Below are 24,452 nucleotides of genomic sequence, written 5' to 3'. Positions count from 1 at the left end.
AGATAAAAGCTGAACAAAATCATAAATTAAGGCAAAGGCAACCACTCAGCTATAGGGGATTGATGCATGGAGCACAGAAACACATTCCAGTAACAGACAACAGCTTTCACACTACCTTTCAAGCACTAGCTCTTTCTCTAGCAATAGTCCACACATTCACACACACAACCTCACACACACCTAAACACACATTCCCATGAGTGATTGCCTTTTCCTTATTTTACACACTGCTCCATCCCGTTATTTCCATTACTGTTATAAACTGGATAAATTAGATTTATCACCACACTCATCACTCTAGATATCAAATTCTGAACTAAGGCATTCAACTGAGCATCAGTTTTATAAATTAAAGTTTTTTGTAACATTTGTATTGTTTCCCAAATTTTTTGTTATATTAGGTCATTTGAACTTGGCAGCTTGTTTTCAGTTTTTTGTAGAGTGAGTGTGACAGAAGAATGTGATTAATGAGTGGGCAGTGGACTAGGTGCTAATCTGGGCTCGTGTGTGTGTGTGTGTGTGTGTGTGTGTGTGTGTGTGTGTGTGTGTGTGTGCGCGTGCGTGCGTGCGTGCGTGCGCAGAAAATTAGAGCTGCACTAAGCCAGAGTTCTGGGGGTTACAAAGGCCATTCAGACCTGGTGCTGTGTAGCAACACAAAAGACATATGTAAAAGGACAGTACAGTACAGTACAAATGAAGAACAGCTTAAGTGAGTGTGGTGGAAGTGATTCTATTAAAAATGTTAAGTTGTTTCATAGGAATCTCTGTTTCTGTGAGAAGTACTTTATGACTGGCATCTATGCACCTCTATAGAAAGTTTTTTGTTACTGTTTCCACTACAAATATTCTTGTAAAATTTGTGCAGGACGGAATACCTATTTCTATTATAATCTTTTTGAAGAGTAAGCAATAAGTTAAAGGTAATTCACAGAACTTATACACTCTTTTTGGTTAAACAATGGAAAATCCATATTGGAATTTAGCAATATTATGAACAGGATAGTTGCTACTCACTCGGCGACTCAGCATCTCTGTTATATGATGAGTAGCAACTATCCTTTTCATAATACTGATACTTTCTCATTGCAAATTTCAATGACAACATTACATGTTAGATTTCTTTGACAGCATATTTAATTCAGGCATACACTAAAACTGTTAGTATGAACTAATGCTAACCAGATGGGCAGTCACCTTTCATTTTGTAAATAGTTATCAAATTAAGTTTTATGATTATTTTGGCATTGATAACTTGGTAGTTAATGTGCCTTCAGCAATTATAATATTATTACATCATCAGCACCACCACCACCCCCACCACCACCATCAGTATGGTAAGCATCAATTGGTTCCCTCTCTGAACAATACTGGAATTTTTTTCTGTTGTTTCAACGTTGGTTATATTATGGGCAGCAGCCCATTTTTAAAAAAAGTTTGGTCCTCATAGGATTCATATCAAAATTTTGATACATAATGTGACAAAACAAGTCACAGCCACCACTTCAGTATAATACATAGTTATAAATGTGGTCAAAGATATATTTTAACACTTTGCTGACCAGCAACACCACAGTGGCGTCATGTGCAAAGTATCACTCAGTGGCCAGCGACACCACAGTGGTGTCGTGAGCATAGTATTGCGCAGTGGCCGGTGACAGCACTTCAGCATCTTTTTCATTCGGTTGGTGTTTTGTTTAGGTAGCAATAAGTTACACACATCAACAACTTTTTTGTTTTTATAAGTACTTGCGAACTTTCATCATGACAGACAAAAGAGATGATACGATTATTTACAATGAATACGCAGACATCTCGTAAGACATTCTGGATGACTTGGCCGGTTGGGAAGAAGACACTGGATATCAAAAAAATTAAAGTGAAGTAGAATGGTCAGAAGAAGAATTTGGTGAATGCTACGGTTGCCAACTGATTCGTATGAATCAGATGAAGAAGACAGGCTATGATTTACTGAGGACCCATGATAAATTTGAAGGATCTCTGGATCCACACACATTTCCCAAAGATACAGAGTGTCATGGATATCGTAGAATTATATATTAGCGTGAAACCAACAAGTATTACAGTCAAAATTGGAATAGAAGGAAACTGGATAAAAAATAAATGCCAAATTTGTCGACATTTGGGACCCGAACTCAGAAAAAGCTTTGGGCGTGCTATTCTTATGGGAACCGTAAAAACCGATTCAGACAAATATTATCATTTTTACATTTTTCCAACAACAACAATAAACCAGATAATGCCGACCAGCTTCTCAAAGTGCAATTCATAATTGATTATTTTTCCAAAAAGTTTAAACAAACATTTCATCTAAACCAAAACATCTCAATTGATGAAGAAATAATACCATGGTGTGGACAGTTAAATTTTAAAGTTTACAATCCGTCAAAAATTACGAAATATGGCATACTCATTTAGATGCTGTGTAATTTGAGTATGGGACACATTTCCTCATTCAAGATACATTCTGGTGTTGGACAATCTTTAGCAAAAGGTTATGGAAAGTGACATCATCTCTATATGGATAATTATTATAACAGTGTAGAACTTGCAGAGAAGTTACTTGAAAAGAAAATTCTAGTTTGTGGAACGATACGGCAAAATAGAAGATTTCCAGAAAAATTAAAGCGTGCAAAAGTCAATGTGTTTGAAGCTTGTCATCAATGGAAAGGCGACATGCGGCCAGCAACAAGCCAAGTAATCCGAATTAGCACTGCCAGCGACAAGTGAGTAAATTTGTACAAGACGTGCAGATGGCAAACTGTTAAGTTGTGATGTTGTAGTGGAAGCACTCTACGTAAATGGCAGAGGGTGTGGTAGAAGGCTCTGACAGCAAGGAGCCGGCACTCTGCTGTTGGCAGCTATGAGGCTAATGTGTTTGTAAAGTGAGAGACTAGCCAGTGAATTTAATGCATGTACTCTGTAAAAGTCAAATTTTATTTATCCTACCATGACTAATATTTAACAGTTCTTACTCATAAAAACTGTATGAGAACTTCATAATGGAGACTCAAAAATAGGGCACAGCCATCAGCATTACCACAAGGGAAATGTAATGCTTGGTGTCTACACGTTTGTGTTCTGTAGCTAATAGGCCCCACACCATCAAATCAGCTGCTGATTCATATGACAGTAATGAATGCGTTTGGCAACATTCATTCTCATCAGAGCCTCCACAAAAGAATATGTCTATCATGAGGCCGTACACAAAACTAGGACTGTTTGAAATGGAGCCACTCCTCTTCCCAGTGTTGTAGTTGAGTGCACCACTGCCGGTGCACCTCTCTCTGCTGCTGCATAAGGGGAAGCCACAACAATAGTTAAGATGCTGACAGTTCATGGTCATCTATTAAGTCATTGAACTATCCACGTCAATAACTGAATTTCTGCAAACAAGCCTATTTCCTTAAGACTCAACGAACATGACGCAACCGCATGATCATGCACATCTGATCAAACAACATGTCAGTCCTTTTGGACACTACTCACATAATCATGTGATCTATCGAGATCCTGCTTGGTATTGAGTACAGGACACCTGAACATACGTATTCCACATCTGCATGACAGTCATGAGATTCCAACCAATGTGAGCACAAATATCGCAGAACAATAAACTGCTGTCTCAACAGACAGGGCCCCGCTACTGTCAAATTCCAACAGCTGTTGTTAGGTATCTCCTTTTCCTTACATAAAACATAACACAACCAACACTTCATGAATGAGAAAAACCAGCAGCACAATCTTTCTCTATATACAGAATAAAGCTGGCATCACTCCTCCTTATTTTGGGCAGTAGTGCTAAAATGTTAACCATTTGCATATCCACACATGTAGCACACTTCATACCAATTTGGCATTTGTTGAATGTCAAATTCATGGGTTTGTAATTTTAATAGTGTAGATGCCTCCAACCTAGAATATTCTCATCTGAGAAAGCATAGGCTGTACAAGATTTGTGAGATTTGTGAGTACTTCATTGCTGTTAATTTTTAGATACAATGAGGTGACAAAAGTCATACAATAGTGATACGTACATGTATAGATGGTGGTGAAGATTAGATGGATAGATCACATAACTAATAAGGAGGTACTGAATACAATTGGAGAGAAGAGAAATCTGTGGCACAACTTGACTAGAAGAAGAGATTAGTTGGTACGGCATATTATGAGGCATCAAGTGATCACCAATTTAGTATTGGATGGCAGCCTGGAGGTTAAAAATAGCAGAGGGAGACCAAGAGATGAATACACTAAACAGATTCAGAAGGGTGTAGGTTGCAGTAGGTACTGGGAGATGATGAACCTTGCACAGGATAGAGTAGCATGGAGAGCTGCATCAAACCAGTCTCTGGGCTGAAGACAACAACAACAACAACAACAACAACAACAACAATAGATTAAGCATGGCTTAATATTTCTGCAGGGGACTTCCAATTATTTGTTGAGTCCATACCATGTTGAGTTGCTGCACTATACCAGGCTAAATGAGGTAAACATGATATTAGGAGGTATCACATGACTTTTGTCATCTCATTGTATATGTGAATACTATCTATACACACATTTTAGTAGTTTTTAATGTTGGCTGGCAACAGGACAAAGAAATATTAAAAATTGAAAGTATAACAAGATGCAAGTTCTATTTTATTATTATTATGCCCCATTGGATTTCCTCATTTTGCCCCCAAAGTCCTCCTTTCTTTCTTCAGTCCACTTTGGTTGGTATTGTTTTGGTTCCATCTCCGGCGTAAACTTCCACTTGTCAATTTTGCTTCTGAATGTATCCTTGTCTGATGTGTTTGTTATGTCATTTTTTGCTTTTGTCAAATCCTTCTTGACTTCAGTTACCCAAGGTACTGATGCTTTTAGTTGGCCTGTTTCAGTTAATCTGTTTAGGTGACCATAGAACTCAATTTGTCTGTTTCTGATGAGAGTTTTGTTGTTTGATACTTTTTCTGTTGTGTCACTGGTTTTCAGTCTGTATCCATCTTGTGTGTTTCATTTCTTCTAACTCTAGTTTGCGATTCAATGAGAGCGTTTCACTTGCATATGTGGCTGTTGCTTTGATTACAATGTTGTAGTATCTGACTTTAGTGCCTTTTGACATGCATTTTTTGTTACACAAATTTTGAGCAAGTCCAGGTGCTTTCTTGATTTTCTGTTTTTTTTTTTTTTTTTTTTTTTTTTTTTTTTTTTTTTTTTTGCTATTTTTTTTCAAGTCCTGTTGGTTCAATAATTTCAATGAGGTACTTAAAAGTGTTTGATTCTGTTGATTCACCGTAATTTGTTTTAAGTTTCAGAATATCTAACTTTCTATTTTCAAATATAATTTTTTTAATGGTAGTCTGCCAGATATTCAGCCAAGTTGTTGTTTCCATGTCATGCACAATATTTCAATGACCAATCCAGTTATCTTCTCAAGTATTGTTAATTTTGCTGTGATGTGTGCCTGCTGCTTCGACTTCAACCAAACTGAACTACTGCTGAGCACAAACCATTTTTTATAACGAAGTTCAGCTTCCAACACCCAAGCATCAAGTACAAATAACAGCAAAATCCTCGGACCAGAATGGGACAATTGGGTCGGTAATTGAAATATTGTTTATAACATGAAATCAACAACTCTGCTGAACACTCAGAAGACCACCATTATCAATCACACTGAGAAAACATAAAAGATCACTTTTTTTGGAGGTGGGTGCTGACAGAAGGTGTAGGTGCTGCCCCCTCAATATATACGCAATTCACTACAAGCCTGTCTTGCCCTATACACTAAGTTTCACAAATTTTTAGAAGCTAATGTATTCAAGGTTTTTAACAAATCTGTGCAGTAATTTGATAATTAGCCAGTCACAGTTTGAGTTTGGAGAAGATAATTTTTCAAACAAATCTATTAATTTATTCACTAAGCATAATTTTTTTTTTTTTTTTGCATGAATAAATATTATCAGCACGAATATTCTGCAACTTATTCCAGCCATTTGATTACATCATTCTACATTATTATATGGCACTGCAAAATCCAGAATGGAAAGAAAATAATAGAAGGAGTTACTCTAATAACAACTCCATCATTGCATGCTTCCATCTGGACCCTGATACTTGCCTTAGTTATGTTGTTGCTCATCATAGCACAGATGTTTGAAATAAGAACAGTACATAGCAATGTGACAAACACCCAGTCGTTAAGAATACAACACTGGCAGGTACAAATTACGCAGGAAAACATGTTTCAATTAAGTAACTCATCCAAGATTTGTATGAGGTACTATCCCCTATCTTGACATTAACTTTGGGCTCTTTATGGAAAAAATGGATATCCTAGATCTAGATGACCAGAGCGAAATTTAAACCACTGTCCTCGTGAATGTGAGTCCAGTGACTATCGTTGCACTACTTGCTCTGTACCTAATTATTAATCTGTGTTGGAAGAGAGCTGAGGCGATGACGTGGCTCTGTTGTTGCACACACGTAGTGATTTGAAAAGATGGAAAAAATCAAGAGCCAAGCAGTGATTAAGTACTTCATAAATATAGGTATGAAAGTAAAGGACATTTATGCTGATTTCCAGAATATACTGGGGGACTCTGCTCCTTCATATTCGACTGCTGGCAAGTGCACAAACGAATTTAAATTTGGTTAGGAGACCTTAGATGATGATCCACACCGTAATCAGCCAAAATGTGTCACTACTCCAGAAATCATTGCAAAAGTGCACAAAATTGATTGATTGATTGATTGATTCAGAGAGTATGGGACCAAACAGCGAGGTCATCAGTCCCACGATTCCAAAGTGGGTTACGTAAGAAAGAGGGTCTGCTAAAGGTGGACTGATTCAAGCAGAGGAGTCAAATTATAAAAGAATGAACATTAAACATACACAGTAAAAACATAAAAGATGAAACCAAATCTAAAAACTGGAAAAAAAAGGGGGGAGGGCAGTCATGGGGTCACAGACCATGAAGACTGCAAAAGGAGTCCCAACCACAACCAACCCACCTCTGCTCCAATACTAAAATGGAACCTTATATCTAGGACTACTAAAGAGGACATTGTTATCAGGAGAAAGAAAACTGGCGTTCTACGGATTGGCGTGTGGAATGTAAGATCCCTTAATTGGGCAAGTAGGTTAAAAAACTTAAAAAGGGAAATGGATAGGTTAAAGTTAGATATAGTGGGAATTAGTGAAGTTCGGTGGCAGGAGGAACAAGAGTTTTGGTCAGGTGAATACGGGTTATAAATACAAAATCAAATAGGGGTAATGCAGGATTAATAATAAATTTTAAAAAAATATGAGTGTGGGTAAGCTACTACAAACAGCATAGTGCATGCATTATTGTGGCCAAGATAGATCCGAAGCCCACGACTACTACAGTAGTACAAGTTTATATGCCAACTATCGAGATAAAAAATTATTCAGACAGTGAAGGGAGATGAAAATAGTCAATCGTGACTGGAATTCGACAGTAGGAAGAGGAAGAGAAGAAAACATAGTAGATGAATATGGATTGGGGCTACGAAATGAAAGAGGAAGCCGCCTGGTAGAATTTTGCGCAGAGCATAACTTAACTTCTATACATGGAAGAAGCCTGGAGATACTAGAAGGTACCAGATAGATTATACAGGGTGTTACAGAAAGGTATGGCCAAACTTTCAGGAAACATTCCTCACACACAAATAAAGAAAAGATGTTATATGGACATGTATCTGGAAACACTTAATTTCCATGTTAGAGCTCATTTTAGTTTCGTCAGTATGCACTGTACTTCCTCGATTCACCGCCAGTTGGCCAAATGTTGACTTCGGTGCTTGTGTTGACATGCGACTCATTGCTCTACAGTACTAGCATCAAGCACATCAGTACGTAGCATCAACATGTTAGTGTTCATCACGAACGTGGTATTGCAGTCAGTGCAATGTTTACAAATGCGGAGTTGGCAGATGCCCATTTGATGTATGGATTAGTACGGGGCAATAGCTATGGCGCAGTACGTTTGTATCGAGACAGATTTCCAGAACGAAGGTGTCTCGACAGGAAGACGTTGGAAGCAATTGATCGGCGTCTTAGGGAGCACGGACCATTGCAGCCTATGACTCGCGACTGGGGAAGACATAGAATGACGAGGGCACCTGCAATGGACGAGGCAATTCTTCGTGCAGTTGACGATAACCCTAATGTCAGCGTCACAGAATTTGCTGCTGTACAAGGTAACGTTGACCGCATCACTGTATGGAGAGTGTTACGTACCATGTACCATGTACCATGTACAGTATATGCAGGCACTATCAGCACCTGATTGGCCTCCACTGCGAATGGTTCATCCAACAATGAGTCAATCCTCATTTCAGTGCAAATGTTCTCTTTACGGATGAGGCTTCATTCCAACGTGATCAAATTGTAAATTTTCACATTCAACATGTACAGGCTGACGAGAATCCGCACGCAATTGTGCAATCACGTCAACACAGATTTTCTGTGAATGTTTGGGCAGGCATTGTTGGTGATGTCTTGATTGGGCCCTATGTTCTTCCACCTACTCTCAATGGAGCACGTTATCATGATTTTATACGGGATACTCTACCTGTGCTGCTAGAACACGTGCCTTTACAAGTACGACACAACATGTGGTTCATGCACGATGGAGCTCCTGCACATTTCAGTCAAAGTGTTCGTACGCTTCTCAATAACAGATTCGCTGACCAATGCATTGGTAGAGGCGGACCAATTCCATAGCCTCCATGCTCTCCTGACCTTAACCCTCTTGACTTTCATTTATGGGGGCATTTGAAAGCTCTTGTCTATGCTCTATGGAGAGCTGCATCAAACCAGTCTCAGGACTGACGACGACGACGACGACATGGGGGAAGGCCTGAGAAACAGAAAGGAGGGGCCTGTGAAAGGGTAGAAGCTCTGCTGTAAATACACTACATGACCCTGACAACAAATGGTGCTCCAAGCCAGTAGGAGACGAGAAAGAGTATCCCACCTGATCAGTAGTCTTAGAACCATCAGTGTAAAAGATGGGTGCATCCTGGAACTTTGTAAGGATGGCACATACAAGATGCTGGTAAACCATAGGAGCAACAGAGACCTTTAGGACCCTAGAAGAGGGGAAGAGATCGGTCCTAATCTATCCATCGTCTAGTCACCATCGGGGAGAAGGGGGGGGGGGGGGGGGGGAGATACAGGGCACAGTCCAGTGAGTGCAGATGGAGATTCCGGCAGAAGGTAGAACTGGAAATCCCACCTGGGGGTGGGTGTTAGGAGGGAGACGTCCCTCATTGGCGAAGAGCACAGGGTGCACAGGATGGTTGTCACAGAATTGGCGAATGGCGACTGAGTAAGAAACAAGGAGTTGGCTCTGTCTGATGTGTAGAGGGGGAATTCCTGCTTCTGTGAGGAGACTATCAACAAGACGCACCCCGCAATGGTGGTCAGGGTCACGGAGTTCCAAAGTGGAAGGAGCTGCTGAGCCATAAACCTGACTCCCATAATCGAGTCTGGACAAGACCAGAGCAAGGTAAAGATGGAGAAGAGTGGAACGGTCTATACCCCAAAATGTGTGGGCCAGGAGGCAAAGAGCATTAAGCTTCTGCATGCATGTAGTCTTTAGGTGGAGAATGTGGGGTAGCCATGTCAGCTTGTTATCAAAAATAAGGCCTAAGAAACAGGACTGTGCTACAACATCGGGGTGCTGGTAGCCTAAATAAAGTTCTGGATCAGGGTGTACTGTGGATCGATGACAAAAATGCATAACCCGCGTTTTGGAGGGGAAAAACTGGAAGCCATGCACAGTGGCCCACGCAGAGGCCCATCGGATGGTGCCTTGGTGCTCGCTCAGCTGACACCACCAAGTGGGAGCTGCACCAGATGCAAAAATCATCAACGTACAACACGAGGGTAACCAGAGGCCCAACAGAGGTCACAAGCACATTTATGGCAATGAGGAAGAGTGTGACACTTAGTACAGAACCCTGTGGGATACCATTCTCCTCAATATGAGGGGACCTGAGTGAAGTGCCAACTTGAATCCAGAAGAGCCGGTAAGATAAAAACGGGACCACGGAAGCCCGTCGTGGAGGGTAACTAAAATGTGATGGCGCCTAGCCATGTCATACGCCTTATGTAGGTCAAGGTGCCGGCGGTGAGTAAAAGCCTGTCAGATAGCTGATTCGAATAAGAGTAAATGATCAGTTGGAGATCACCCTGCCCAGAAACCATGCTGATAAGGTGACAACATGCCCCGAGATTCAAGTACCCAACATAATCCGGAGTTGACCATCCTTTCCAGCATTTCACAAAGCACATTTACAAGGGTAATGGGGCAGTAGATGTCTAGTCATTGGGTTTTCTCTGGCTTAAGGTCAGGGATAACTATACTGTCCTGCCATTGTGACATAAATGCTCCGGTGACCCAGATGTGATTGAACACCCTGAGGAGCTGTTGCCTCTGGGGAATGTCCAAGTGTTGAATCATCTGACTGAGAATGGAATCTGGGCCTGTGGCTGTCTCTTGTGAAGAGCTAAGAGACTGCACCAATTCCCATTCAGTGAAAGGTGCATTATAGGGCTCAACATGGTGTAAGATGATATGGAGGGGGTCTGTTCAATTCTGTTTTCCTGCTGAAGAAAGGTGGGAGGGTAGGAAGCAAGACAACAATGCCATCACAACGTGGATCACAAGCTGTTCCTCGAGGACCAATGGATCAGTGCACAAAGCTCCTTGGAGGTTCAGACCCTGGACAGTTGACTGTTGCTGGCAGCCCAGAACGCTACAGAGTTTTGACCAAACCTGCAACAAAGAGGCATACGTCCCTAGGGAGGAAACATAGCACTCCCAGCATTCCTTTTTACGACGCTTAATAAGGTAATGAGCCTTAGCTAGGAGATACTTAAAAGTGAGGAGGTTGGTCTGGGAGGGATGTCGCTTAAATTGCTGCAGCGCCCGTCGGTAGTCCTGGACAGCGACTGCAATGTCCTTGGTCCACCATGGTACCGGCCGATGATAAGGGGGCCCTGTCGATAGGGGGACAGAAGTGCTAGCAGCATGGAGAAGAGCGGCAGAGATGCCTTGCATGACTACATCAATGGAATTCGAGAGGAAAGTGTCAAAGTGGACAGCGGGCATGTATAAAGGCCAATTGGCCCTGCGGAATGCCCAATGAGGGGACCTCTCAGCCTTGAGGCAGCAGGGGAACGATAGTGTCACTGGAAAGTGGTCACTGTCACAAAGGTCATCATGGGATGACCAATGTAGGGAAGGTACAAAGACAGGGGAGGAGGTCATGAGATCGATAGCAGAGAAGGTGCCATGAGCGACACTGAAGTGGGCAGGGCAACCATCGTCAAAGAGATACAAATAGAAGTCCATGATAAGTTGTTCGATTAGGATACCCAGACCCATTGAAGTGAAGCTCCCCCACAGTGGATGATGGGCACTGAAATCCCTAAGGAGGAGAAATGGGGTCAGGAGTTGCTGGATTAAGGTAGATAGTGCATCATAATCAAGTAGCTGACCTGGAGGGAGGTAGACATTGCAAAGGGTGATTGTCGGAGTCGTTTGCACTCTAACCGCTATCACTTCCAAGATGGTACGTAGGGGGATCCAGTTACTAATGACATCGGAGTGAACAAAAGTGCAGACCCACCAGATGCTATCCCAGGGCCAGCACAGTTTCAACAGAACTCCCAATAACCATAGAAAGTTGAAGAGTGGTCATCACGGAAATGTGTTTCTTGGAGAACAAGACAGAACACAGAATAAGAGGAGACAAGACATTGCATTTCCATTAGATGACGATAGTATTTGTTGCGGTACCACTGGATGATCGGGTGGCATGAGTCCAAGGTAGGCCTGAAGGAGCCAAGGAGGAGGTCAGGTCACTTTGTCAGTAGTTGTCACCGCCAAGGATGGGGTGACATTCAAAAATAGGATGTCAGACTCAAGTTGCGAGAGGTGAGTTGGTACTGCTGGGGATTTATGTTTGTTCTTCTTCTCTTTCTGAGATGGAGGAGGGCAGGACACAGGGGGAGTACAAGCATCTACAAGATCGGGGACTGAAAGAGAGCAGGCGACCTTGGGGCACACAGAAAGAGCACCTAGTGGCCGAGTGGTGGTGAGAGTCTTCTGGCCTGAGAGACACCAGGGAGAGGGTTCCTGGGAGAGAGCCTTATCACCAGCAGATGCCAAAGAAGGGGGGCACTACTTCTGCCTGTGAGTGGGAGTGACCCCTTGATGGGAGGTAGTGGGAACTACAGGGTAGTCGGACGGGAGGTGGGGCAGGGTTGGGGTAAGGACGAGGGGGGAGGAGGAGGAGGAGGAAAGGAAATAACAGGGGCAAAATTTGAAGACAGTGACACCGGATAGAGTCTCTTATACTTTTGTCATGCCTCAGTGTAAGACAGGCGATCCAGGGACTTTTATTCTTGTATCTTTATTTCTGTCTTGTAAGTCTGGCAATCCAGCGAGCGAGAGGAGTGGCTGTCAGCATAGTTGACACACACATGCGGCGGAACCCAAGGGCTTCCCTCATGAACATAGTCACCACACAAAGGGTCTGCCATACAGCGAGAAGACATATGCCCAAAATGCAAGCAGCGAAAGCACCGCATAGGTGGAGGGATGTACAGCTCAGCCATATGGGTACATAACAGTCCCAGCACACGGACTGGCTACACGTACTGGTGATCTAGCAGGGTGGAAGGGGGCTACAGTGGGGAAGGGAGAGGACAAGGGAGGGGGGGAGAGGAATCCACACCGTAGATGCTAGGGAGGGAGTTCTTCCCTATATAGCTCACACTAAAAACAGAAAATTTTGAAGTGGAGGTCAAATATCAAGTGGAGACAAAACACCAAAAGGGTGAAAAAACAGGCAAAAGGCACGAAATTGCAAGCAATACAGGAAACCAGGGAAATAGCCAGGTTGACATACATCAGAAAACAGAGCGGCAGGAAGTGGCAATGGGAAAGGAGCAGGGATAGGGAGGGAGGCGTAGGGAGAAGGAAAAACAGCTAGGGAATGAAGAATGAGCTGCAATAGCTCGGGGCTCCATGTGCACCATACACCAACTCATGAAAGAACAGTGAGCCCCCTGGGGGTGGACGGGGCGGGGGGCAGGAAATTGTGTGAAATTGCTCACGCTTGCCAGATGTCATCTGAAAGGCTGTATAAAATTTTATACTGAAGAATTAAAATTGAAAAAATTATCTGCAGGATGGGTGCTACGATTCTTGATGCACAACAGCACATGTGCCATCACCATGGCAAAATTACATGAACTAAGGTATGAATTGTTGCCAGACCCACCTTATTCATCAGATATAGCTCCGTCAGACCTCCATCTCTTCTCAAAACTGAAAATTTTTCTTGGTGGACGAAGATTCACTTCAAGTGAAGAATTGATAGCCAGAGTTGACAACTATTTTGTAGGCCTGAAGGAAACTCTTTTTCAAAATGGGATCAAGGCACTGGAACATCGTTGGACCAAGTGCATTAATCTACAAGGAGACTACGTTGAAAAATAATAGAAGTTCAGTGATGTAAGTACTTTTTATATATTCCATTCTGGGAACTTTTCAAACCACCCTCGTATTTTGATTTTCTTTTCAACATTTTGCATTCCTTGAGGAGCTCAAGGTAAGGCAACTTTCATTGTCACCTCCAAAACTAACACACACACTCTCTCTCTCTCTCTCTCTCTCTCTCTCTCTGTCTGTGTGTGTGTGTGTGTGTGTGTGTGTGTGTGTGTGTGTGTGTGTGTGTGTGTGTTCTTCCAACAAAAATAGTGATAATTTTTTTATCTTTGTAGTACAATTCACCTCATCCTTAGTATTCTCCCCAGGTTGAAGAAAAGTTCTAAGAGGGCTAAAAGGGAAAGTTCTCAAACCTTTCTGAAATACCTCTCAGAAATGCCTTATTTGAGACTTGTCTATGGAGACTGAAAAATAGTACTGTGACCAGTATGATCATATGGAGGTATACAGGCATTTCATAAAACGAGATAAATAATTTTACTATACAATACCTGTATTTTTAATGTTCTAATTTATTTGTAAATCAAACTGTGATTAATTGCACTTGAGAGGTTCCATAACCAAAGGTCACAAGAGCTAATAACAATAATACGGCAATGTGCAGGAGCGGTAACATGCACTCATTTCACAGGAATAAAGACAGGGAGGTAAAAGCACTGGCACAAGTTTAAGCTAGACTACAAAACCAGTCAAAAAATTTAGTCACTCCCAGAAATCTATTACTATGCACACAGGTGTACAAAAAGTGAACAAAAATCTAGTAACAGACTTAGTTCATCATCATCATCATCATCATCATCATCATCATCATCATCTAAGACTGATTATGCCTTTCAGCGTTCAGTCTGGAGCATAGCCCCCTTATAAAATACCTCCATGTTCCCCTATTCAGTGCTGACATTGGTGCCTCTTCTGATTTTAAACCTATTACTTCAAAATCATTCTTAACCGAATCCAGGTATCTTTTCCTTGACCTGCCCCGACTCTTCCTATCCTCTACTGCTGAACCCATGAGTCTCTTGGGTAACCTTGCTTCTCCCATGCGTGTAACATGACCCCACCATCTAAGCCTGTTCGCCCTGACTGCTACATCTATAGAGTTCATTCTCAGTTTTTCTTTGATTTCCTCATTGTGGACACCCTCCTGCCATTGTTCCCATCTACCAGTACCTGCAATCATCCTAGCTACTTTCATATCCGTAACCTCAACCTTGTTGATAAGGTAACCTGAACCCACCCAGCTTTCGCTCCCATACAACAAAGTTGGTCGAAAGATAGAACGGTGCACAGATAGCTTAGTCTTGGTACTGACTTCCTTCTTGCAGAAGAGAGTAGATCGTAGATGAGCGCTCAAAGCATTGGCTTTGCTACACCTCGCTTCCAGTTCTTTCACTATGTTGCCATCCTGTGAGAATATGCATCCTAAGTACTTGAAACTGTCCACCTGTTCTAACGTTGTTCCTCCTATTTGGCACTCAATCCGTTTATATTTCTTTCCTAATGACATTACTTTCATTTTGGAGATGCTAATCTTCATACCATAGTCCTTACATTTCTTATCTAGCTCTGAAATATTACTTTGCAAACTTTCAATCGAATCTGCCACCACAACTAAGTCATCCGCATATGCAAGACTGCTTATTTTGTGTTCACATATCTTGATCTCACCCAGCCAGTCTATTGTTTTTCAACATATGATCCATAAATAACATGAACAACAGTGGAGACAGGTTGCAGCCTTGTCTTACCCCTGAAACTACTCTGAACCATGAACTCAATTTACCGTAAACTCTAATTGCTTAGTTACTTTAGTTACTTTAATAAAAACTGTTATTATATGCGGCTTCAAAAACTTCTTTTTCAGTTATAACTTGGATGTTCAGAAACAAAATCAAAGCAGAACATGCTACAAGACATTCAAAATGAAATGAGGCCTTGTTACTAAAACGTGCAATTTACATTTAAACTCACAACATATAGACCTAGAAGTGCAGAAGGTGTAAAGTAGCTTGTCTTCAACAAAAACTTTGTAATTAACTTGGGTTACAGAAAGAGGAGAAGGAGCAGGAACAGAAATAGGTGGTAACTCTACTAAAGTGTGATGCATAGTCATTTCACAATACTACATTTCACAGTGCAACTATTTCTTCTAACGAGTTGCATGAACATAAATGGGATATAATTCCAGACATTAAATAAAATTGGAAGATATATATAAAAACATTTATTTCCATTTAAAAAAAAATACAAAAGTAAGAGCAATTAAAAGTGTAGAAGTGCAAAATAACAGAAACAGAAATGAAAATCAATGTTCTCAACAAAATCTATATGGTTCAAAACAAATTAAGCAAATGCAATTACAAACACTACGTAAGATGCTTTCACTGTTGGATAAATATCTAGAAACTGGGGATGAAAAGATGTATCACATTTACAATGAGCCCTTACTCACCACTTTTCCCCAGTTAAATGGAAAGAAATACACAATATGTGATATGTCCAGGAAAATAAACAAACACGTCACTAGAAGACTGAACACTGTCACAAACATCATAAGGCGAAGCCGGCCAATTAAGGGAAGCATAAAGAGTCCCACTTTCACTGTACCCGAAGAACACAGGCAGGCAAGGCAAGCAACGGATGAAATCTGAAACAAGAAAGAAAAATTTCTGTGAGGCACATTGCTCTAGAACCTATCTTATAAGAGTGTAGTTAGACCTGGCATCAGATGTAAAAAAGCTATTTTCTCAGATTCTCCATGGAATCAGTTGAGACACTGATTTGGCTTATTACAGAAATATTTAATATTTAAAACAGAAATAATAAGATTATGTAAACAGTTTCAACAATTGTTAGAATTTTATTTATCTGATATCTTCTGTTGAAATTAATGTGAAATTTGTAATATCAGATACAAAAGCACCAATTTCTAAGCATACACTGTGTAGTCAAGAAGTCACAAGAACATTTTGAAGAATATTTTTATTGTATATCATTTTCGTTTTCAGTTGACATTATTTCATTGATTTATATACCTTTAATTTTGTTGATTTCAAGAAAGTGTGTTTAATTGATGGGAAATAGGCTACACAGTAGCAGGAGGGAAAAATTTCAACATTTTCTGTTTGGAGAAGAAAAAAAATCTGACATAAAATGATCTACACAGTAGTAAACTAAGTATGGGTGGCATCTTAAACTACAAAAGTGCAATTTCCACTGATGTAATGTCATGGATTTTATTTTAGATTAGTGCCACTTCATGAGCCACAATTTAAACTGGGAATAGGAGAATACTTGCACCATTGTTGGGATAATTACAATGTCAATTATACAAAAGTGGTAGGGTTAAATCACAAAATATTCACCATATATAGGAAGATTGGCAATTGACAAAAGAGGGTAAGAAAATGATGTAACAACTAAAAAATTGGAATTTCATACAAACTAGTGTTCATATTTATGGAAACTGCTGCATTTTGTAGTTGAACATTTGAACTCCATGATCAATCACAAAATTCGTCAACTAGAATTAAAGACAAATGCAGTGAACTATTTGTAAGTTCACTTTCCAATGACATTTACATTCCAGTGTAATGTTCAAAACTGAGAGTATTATCAACATACACATACAGAAAAATACAAACTGTGAAAGAACCATATTTACATCTTTGCTTATTTGTTATGTCGAGTGTGAGCTGTGGAGCATTGGGAGGTTTCTAGAAGTCACTGTACAGACTGTCTGCCAACTGATTATTACTGCTGCTCATGTTAGAAACTAAAATGTGTCTTATTAAAAATTTACATAATTCACATCTTATACTGGACAGTAAAACATTGCCCCACCAGTTGGCAAAGCCTGATCTATGTTCTGCTTAGTGCCGGAAGCTGGATACCTAACTATGAAGCTTTCCAACATTTGGCAGAAGAGAATAACCACACTGGCACATCTGAATAGATTAAACAATAAAGCATGCATGAAACTTTAAGAGAAATGTGTTGAAACATACTGAAAGACACAATGGGCCTGAACTCAAAATTAGTGAAAGAAGAGTAACACAGGATTGCAAAAACTGGACTACATGAGCTATCAATAACATTAATTACCTTAAATGACAACAATGTCATAAATAAGAGCAGCTAGGTGGATGGGAGGATGATAATTCTTTAGCTGGCCAATACAGCTAAGGAGGTAATGTAATAATTTCAGGTATCATAGTACATTTCGTTCCACACAGACTGGTAATCATTCTGACATAAGATACACACGACTGTAGTAATCAATAGCTATTCTGTGCTTATTTTCTCGTCAGGTGGTGAATAATGTGGGTCATAACAAAAATATGGAAAAAAACCTTGTGGTGGGAGGCATCACATTTCATCAGTTACAGTGGCAGTACCTAACAACAGAAACAAAAAACTGTATAAGCATTTGAAGACTTTTCAAATGTTTTTATGCTGTATAAGATTAATCAGAACACAGACAGCTAATACTAATAGCATAAGTAATACCAAGTGACTGTATTAAGTTATTTAGTGTATGAAGAAATTAAACATATCCTGAGAATTAATAGCACTAAAGTTGGAGGAATAGTAAAATAAAAATAGGGCACTTCATATTCATAAACCACAAATTTTTGAAGACTTGACATGAACAGCTTTGTGCGAGGAAAATCTTATCAGTGGAAGCTGCATCATATCACTGAAAATAAGAGGCTACACAGGCTAAATAATGTCTATAAATGCTGCAACATTTCCATTAAAGACCATTCTGCTCCACACAAGACTCGTCACTAGTGACACGAGGTGATGGTATCACCATAGCCAGAAACGAAATCAAATATTAGTCAGCTGTTTGGGCCTTCAGGTTATGGTGGTTCACTGTTTGAAAGTGCTAAGAACATACCATTTACACAAACTAATTTGTATATTTCTTAGATGTTTTATATGTAAATTAATTTCCGTCTCTCGGTTGTTTCATATACCTATAGGTTAAGAGGGCAAGTAGTGCTGTCTACTGGCAGTATGGAAGAGCAATTAACTCTCAGCTGGATTACTGAGAGGCCATCTGTCAGTATGTATACCAACATCATAGGGCTACTGAGAAGTCATCTGTCAGCATGTGTACCAACATCATACAGCCTCTACAGCCATGGAGAAGAACAAAAAGAAAGGAATAACCATCGGAAGTGGCCTGTTTAGCTACAATTTTGTAGACAAATGAAATCACCATACATTGCATTAGTGGTTGCTAACTGAAGGCTATGTAACATTTACATAGTGTTGTACAACTGCTTTAGGAATATGTAATGCTGTTCGTGTGCCTTAGCACAATAGTTAAGTAACCGAACCATATAAATAAATAACTCACCTATAAATACGATTTAGTTGCTGAGCCATAACTGTAGTGGAAGGCATGTTGGTAAGTCGTGGGTAGCTACTTATTAGCGTCAAAGACTGAAGTCAGGAACCAGAAAAGGCTGTTGTGGCTAACAATAGAGTTCAAATTATCAACCCTGAGGTGTTGGCACAACAAAATACGGTTTATGATTATGAAAGTCTGCCAACAGAGCAGCTGACAAGTTTCCCTACAATCTGTGGGTGGAATGCACTGAACACAGTCACAGATTGTGGAATATTACACAGTGTATCTCATTCTCTCTCAATTTACAATGAGTAATAAGCTCTGACTTCTTCTTGGTTGGCTCTACAGTCCTTTAAGAACCTTGGCCTCCTGTATCATCTGCCTCCATTCTTCTCTGTCCATGACCTTCCTCCTCCAATTTCTTATTCGCATTGCCTTTAGATATTCTTCCGTATCGTCCAGCGGCCTTTTCCTGGGTCTACCTCTTCTGCTTCTCCCATCAGGTTTTCCCATGAAAACTTCCTTGACACTTCGAGTTTCTGGCATTTTCTGTACATGTCCTGCCTATTTTATTCTTCACTGCTTAATTTTAACAATATCCATCAGTCCAAAAAGTATTTGTAGTTCTACATTTGTCCTTACTCTCCAGCCATCTTCCTCTCTCACTGCTCCAAAAATCCTCAGTATCTTTTCTTTCCCATCTCAACAACCAGTTCTCCTCCTCTAATGTCAATACCCAGCCTTCTGATCCATATATTACTATAGGTCTTAATATGGTCATGTATATTTTGAGTTTTGTATTCCTACTAACATTCCTGGAATTAAATACATTCTGCAAGGCAAAATAGCAATGATTTCCACTGGCTATCCTTTCTTGAATTTCTACTGCTACTTTATTGTTCTCCGTTACTACAGAACCTAAATATTTAAATGTTTTCACTCTTTCATATTATTTCTCGTTCATTACTATTGAATTCTTTTTTCCATTTATATTGAGCTCCCCCATCACCAGATACCTTGTTTTGTTTATGTTTACTTCTAAACCTACTTCTCTTGCTGCTTCCTCTAACGAATCCTTTAGTGCCCTTACATTCCTTGCCATTAATGCTACATCATCCACATATGCTACCACTTGAACTTGTCGATTAAGTATTGTTCCTCCTGGGTTTATCAGCATTTGCCACATCACCTTTCCTAAAACTAAATTAAATAGCATTGTAGAGATTACATCTCCCTGACGTAGCCCCTCTGTACTTTGAATTCACCAGACAGTTCTTGCTCTATTCTTAATTTACACACTGTTGCTTTCATTGTTATTTCTGTTAAATTGACCACTTTTAGTGGGATGCTAAATTCTTTCACGATCTGTATAATTTTCTTCCTGTGCAGGCTGTTGCTTAAAATCAATGTACAACTGATGTAGTTGCTTGTCATACTCATAAAACTTCTACAGCACTTGTCTTAATAAAAATATCTGATCCATCGTGGATATGTTCCTCCCAAATCCAGCTTGATAGTCCCCCAATATCCCTTCTATCATCCCTTCAAGTCTGGAGGCTAAAATTTTACTAAATATCTTATATGTTACGTCCAAGAGAGTGATTCCACAATAATTGCTACATTATGAGTTGTCACCTTTCTTATGTAACAGGCAGATAATTCCCATGTTCCAATCCTTAGGTATTACCTCCTTTATCCATATTTCCTTTATCAATTCATGGACTGTCTCCTCCATTTTCTTTCCCCCATATTTTAATAATTCGGCCCCTGTGCTGTCTTCTCCTGCTGCTTTATTATTTTTTAGGCTCTTGATAGAATTCTTCACTTTCTCTAGCTCTGGTACTTCTGCTAACCTCATGTTCCTTTGCAACATTCTCCATCTCGCTTAATTTCTCTCGTGTATTGTCATTATGCGTTCTTCGTCAAACCACTTTACCACCCTTCTGCGTTGCTCTCTCCCCAGTATCTCTTCTGCAGCTACGCTAATGGCAGTTTTCAACAATTCCCGTTTAGTTTCCACATTATCTTCATTCCCTGTGTTTCCTCCTGCTTCCAATATCTCTTCTAGTTTCTTCCTATATTCTTCCTGTATTTCCTTTGTTTGGAGTCTTTGTATATTATGTTTCATTCTTATCTTATTCCTTTGGTTTCTTACCAAATCTATCTTCTGCCTATATCTAATTCGTACTAAGTAGAGGTCTGTGTCTCCCTCTGCAGCTGCTAACTTCCATAATATCTGATGCACGCCTTTTGTCTATGAGCACGTGATCTATTTGGTTTCTTGTGTTTCCATCTGAAGATACCCATGCGCATTTCTTAATATCTTTCATTGGGTGATAGGCGCTTTTTATTATCATGTTATTCCCACTTGTGAAGTCTATCAGTCTGAGCCCATTATCATTACTGTCGTTGTGTAGGCTTTCCTTTCCTACTATACTTCTATGTACCTCTTCTTTCCCTATTTTTGCATTTAGGTTTCCAAGTATTATTTTCACATCATGCCTTTCAATTTTACCTATTTCTTCTTCCAATTTGGCATAAAATATATCCTTTGCATCTTCATCTGCCTCCTCCATTGGGGTGTAGACATTCATTATTGTAACGTTAAAAAATTTTGACCTTATCCTTAAAGAACACATTCTGTCACTTATTGCCGTAAAAACAATTACATTAGCCTTTACCGGTCTATGTAGAAGGAAACCAGTGCCATAAAGGACTGTATCTCCACCGCTATACATCATTAAATGTTCTCCCGACATTATCATTCCTTGTGCTTTCCATCTAGTTTCTTGTATTGCTGCTTTTTTACTTGATACACAATTTCACAATTGTGTCAATTACACAGTTTCTTGTGCTTGCCAGGTCTCTTGAATGTCCTCATGTTCCAGGTGGCTGTCCGAATATTCGTATTCCTTCTCTTTAGCCATTTCTCTTGCCGGGTTGTCAACAGGCAATCCTTTCCGTTCTGAGGCATGTGTAGAGTATCCACAACAGTACTTTTTTCCGGGGTGGGGTTGTTAGCGTCACACCAAACCGCCGACTTTGAGGACCTGGACTTTTTGGGGTTTACTCCCCTAGGAGGATTGGCTTTCCTACGTCTATAGATAAGCTCTGTCTAATTAGAGCAATATTATTTTAATCTGAAGAAACATGGTAAATAAGACTTCTCCATCCATGTCTGTAATACCAACAACATAGGCAATCACTGGAAACTATTTGTCTGTACACTACAATCCAGTTTTCCATATTCGATACTATCTATTTCACAAGTCCTGGGTGTATCCATTTCAATACTGCACAATTCATTTTTGTTCAAACGTGGTGTGATTAATGTTTTGACAGAAAACTAAGTACAACATCATGGAACTGCAAATAAAAGAATGGTTCACAATTGTTAGATGACATCACATAGCAATGTCATTGACTAGCAAGAACAGAATAACACAGGAAATAATCAGAGTAAATGAATACAAGCAATATCTCACTCTTCAGGAAACATTCCACATACAAAACACACCATCACATGATAAGCACCTACAGGAAGATACGGAAACCTGGCAATTAGCAAATCCATTGAACAGATACTACGAAGCATAACAGAAGCCTCTTCTCCATCTCCTCTCCCTCAATCTGATAAACCCTGTAAATGTTCAGGTGTACACTCGATAATGACACCATAATATAGTGTATTTCACCAATGAACCAAATACCCAACTCTTCAAACACAATATGGTGAAGCGAATGCAAAAGTAACGAGGAAGTCAGTATGAAACAGAAAAAAAATATGAAGCAGACCACGTGGCTTGGCATGATTTAAAATAGATGAAGATATACAGATTTTACAGTAAATAAAAGCAAGTTGTCATTAATTCTTTTTACATTTCCAAAAATATGCACCCCATAATAGAAATGCTTTTCATTAGTAGCACAGAAACAATTTTAACACACAAAATGTTTTCTACAAGAAAGGTGTAGCTTCCTAATTCAAAGAAAAATGTGCCCACTACTTGCTCCCTGAAACATGCCATTGCTGTGTTGTGCCCAACAGTACCTTAAAATTTGCAGCCAGTTTGAGATGTTATGCAATTGATGGCACTCACTAGCCTCTCCCTGGGCCTCGAGGTTCATTAAGATCACACTAACATTGTCCATTTTCTAGTACTACCAAGCATACATACATACATACATACATACATACATACATACAAGCGTGGTTTGAAAAGTTCTCGGAATCATGAGAGGTCAGCGATAGCACGAGTTATTCACATGACATTCACTGGACAGTTGCCTGAAAACACGTGCCACATTAGTGCACTTGGAAGAGAGATGCGGCGGTGACATGGCTCTGCTGTTGAACCCACATAGCGATTTGCAAAAGGGGGGGGGGGGGGGGGGGGAGAGAATCGGGAATCGAGATTTGAGCATTGACTAAGTACTTCGTAAAGAAAGGGACACTCAAGCTGATTTCCAGAACACACTGGGGGGACTCTGCTCCTTCATAATCAACTGTTGCCAAGTAGACAAACGAATTTAAATTTGGTTGGAGTGCTTAGAAGATGATCCACAATGATCAGCCAAGATGCGTCACTACTCCTGAAATCATTGCAAAAGTGCACAAAATGGTCATGAAGAATCGCCGTTTGAAAGTGGGTGAAATTGCTCACATTTGCCAGATGTCATCTGAAAGGGTGTATCACATTTTAATTGAAGAATTAGAAATGAAAAAATTATCTGCAAGATGGGTGCCATGACTCTTGATGCACGCCCGCACACATGTACTGTCATCGTGACAAAATTACATGAAATAAGATATGAATTGTTGCGACACCCGCCTTATTCACCTGATGTGGCTCTGTCCGACTTTCATCTCTTCCCAAAACTGAATATTTTTCTTGGTGGATGAAGATTCACTTCAAATGAAGAATTGAGAGCCGGAGCTGGTAACTATTTTGCAGCCCTGGAGGAAACTCCTTTTCGAGATGGGATCAAGGAACCGGAACATCATTGGACCAAGTGCATTAACCTACAAGGAGACTACATTGAAAAATAAAAGAAGTTTCAGTGATGTAAGTACTTTTTTTTCTATTCCATTCCAAGAACTTTTCAAATTACCCTCGTATATAGCAGAAGGAATGTGAAGTATGTGAGTAACATTATATCCAATACCGGCGAAAAAATACAGTACGAAAGGCAGACAACACAGAATTGTAAAATAACTTGATATTATATATCACAGAGAAATACAACAGAAGAGAGGGAAGGGGACAAGCAATTACACAAAGATACAGTAAAAATAAAGAAACACACAGAAAATGGAAAATACACAAGAGGAAAGATAATAGGGGAGCAAACCTCTGAAAGTGTTTTGGTACAAGGCAAATAAACTGATACAAATGAGGGAAAAAAATTCTATGTAGCTGGTCCTTGCTTTGGGTTGCCATCACAAACCATATCACAGATGTGGGAAAAGAAAACTACAGACAATGGAGTCCAATCATCCTTTATGAATATAAAAGGTGTGTCAGAAAATTGCA

The 24,452-nt window shown here is 40.0% G+C and overlaps 1 protein-coding gene across 1 annotated transcript in view; it reads right to left on the bottom strand.

Annotated features, from left to right (window-relative positions):
- The window catches only part of LOC126272039 (uncharacterized), a 131,990-nt gene that overhangs the window by 67,369 nt on the left and 40,169 nt on the right, over window positions 1-24,452 (bottom strand). The window contains exon 4 of the mRNA XM_049974553.1: window positions 16,009-16,203. Within this exon, the coding sequence (XP_049830510.1) occupies window positions 16,009-16,203 (195 nt within the window). The remainder of the gene's footprint in view (window positions 1-16,008; window positions 16,204-24,452) is intronic.

The sequence above is a fragment of the Schistocerca gregaria genome, chromosome 5 (genome assembly GCF_023897955.1).
Source record: "Schistocerca gregaria isolate iqSchGreg1 chromosome 5, iqSchGreg1.2, whole genome shotgun sequence".
Taxonomy (NCBI): Eukaryota; Metazoa; Arthropoda; class Insecta; order Orthoptera; family Acrididae; genus Schistocerca; species Schistocerca gregaria.
The sequence above is the reverse complement of the archived record's forward strand: the minus strand, read 5'-3'. Positions and strand labels throughout refer to the sequence as shown.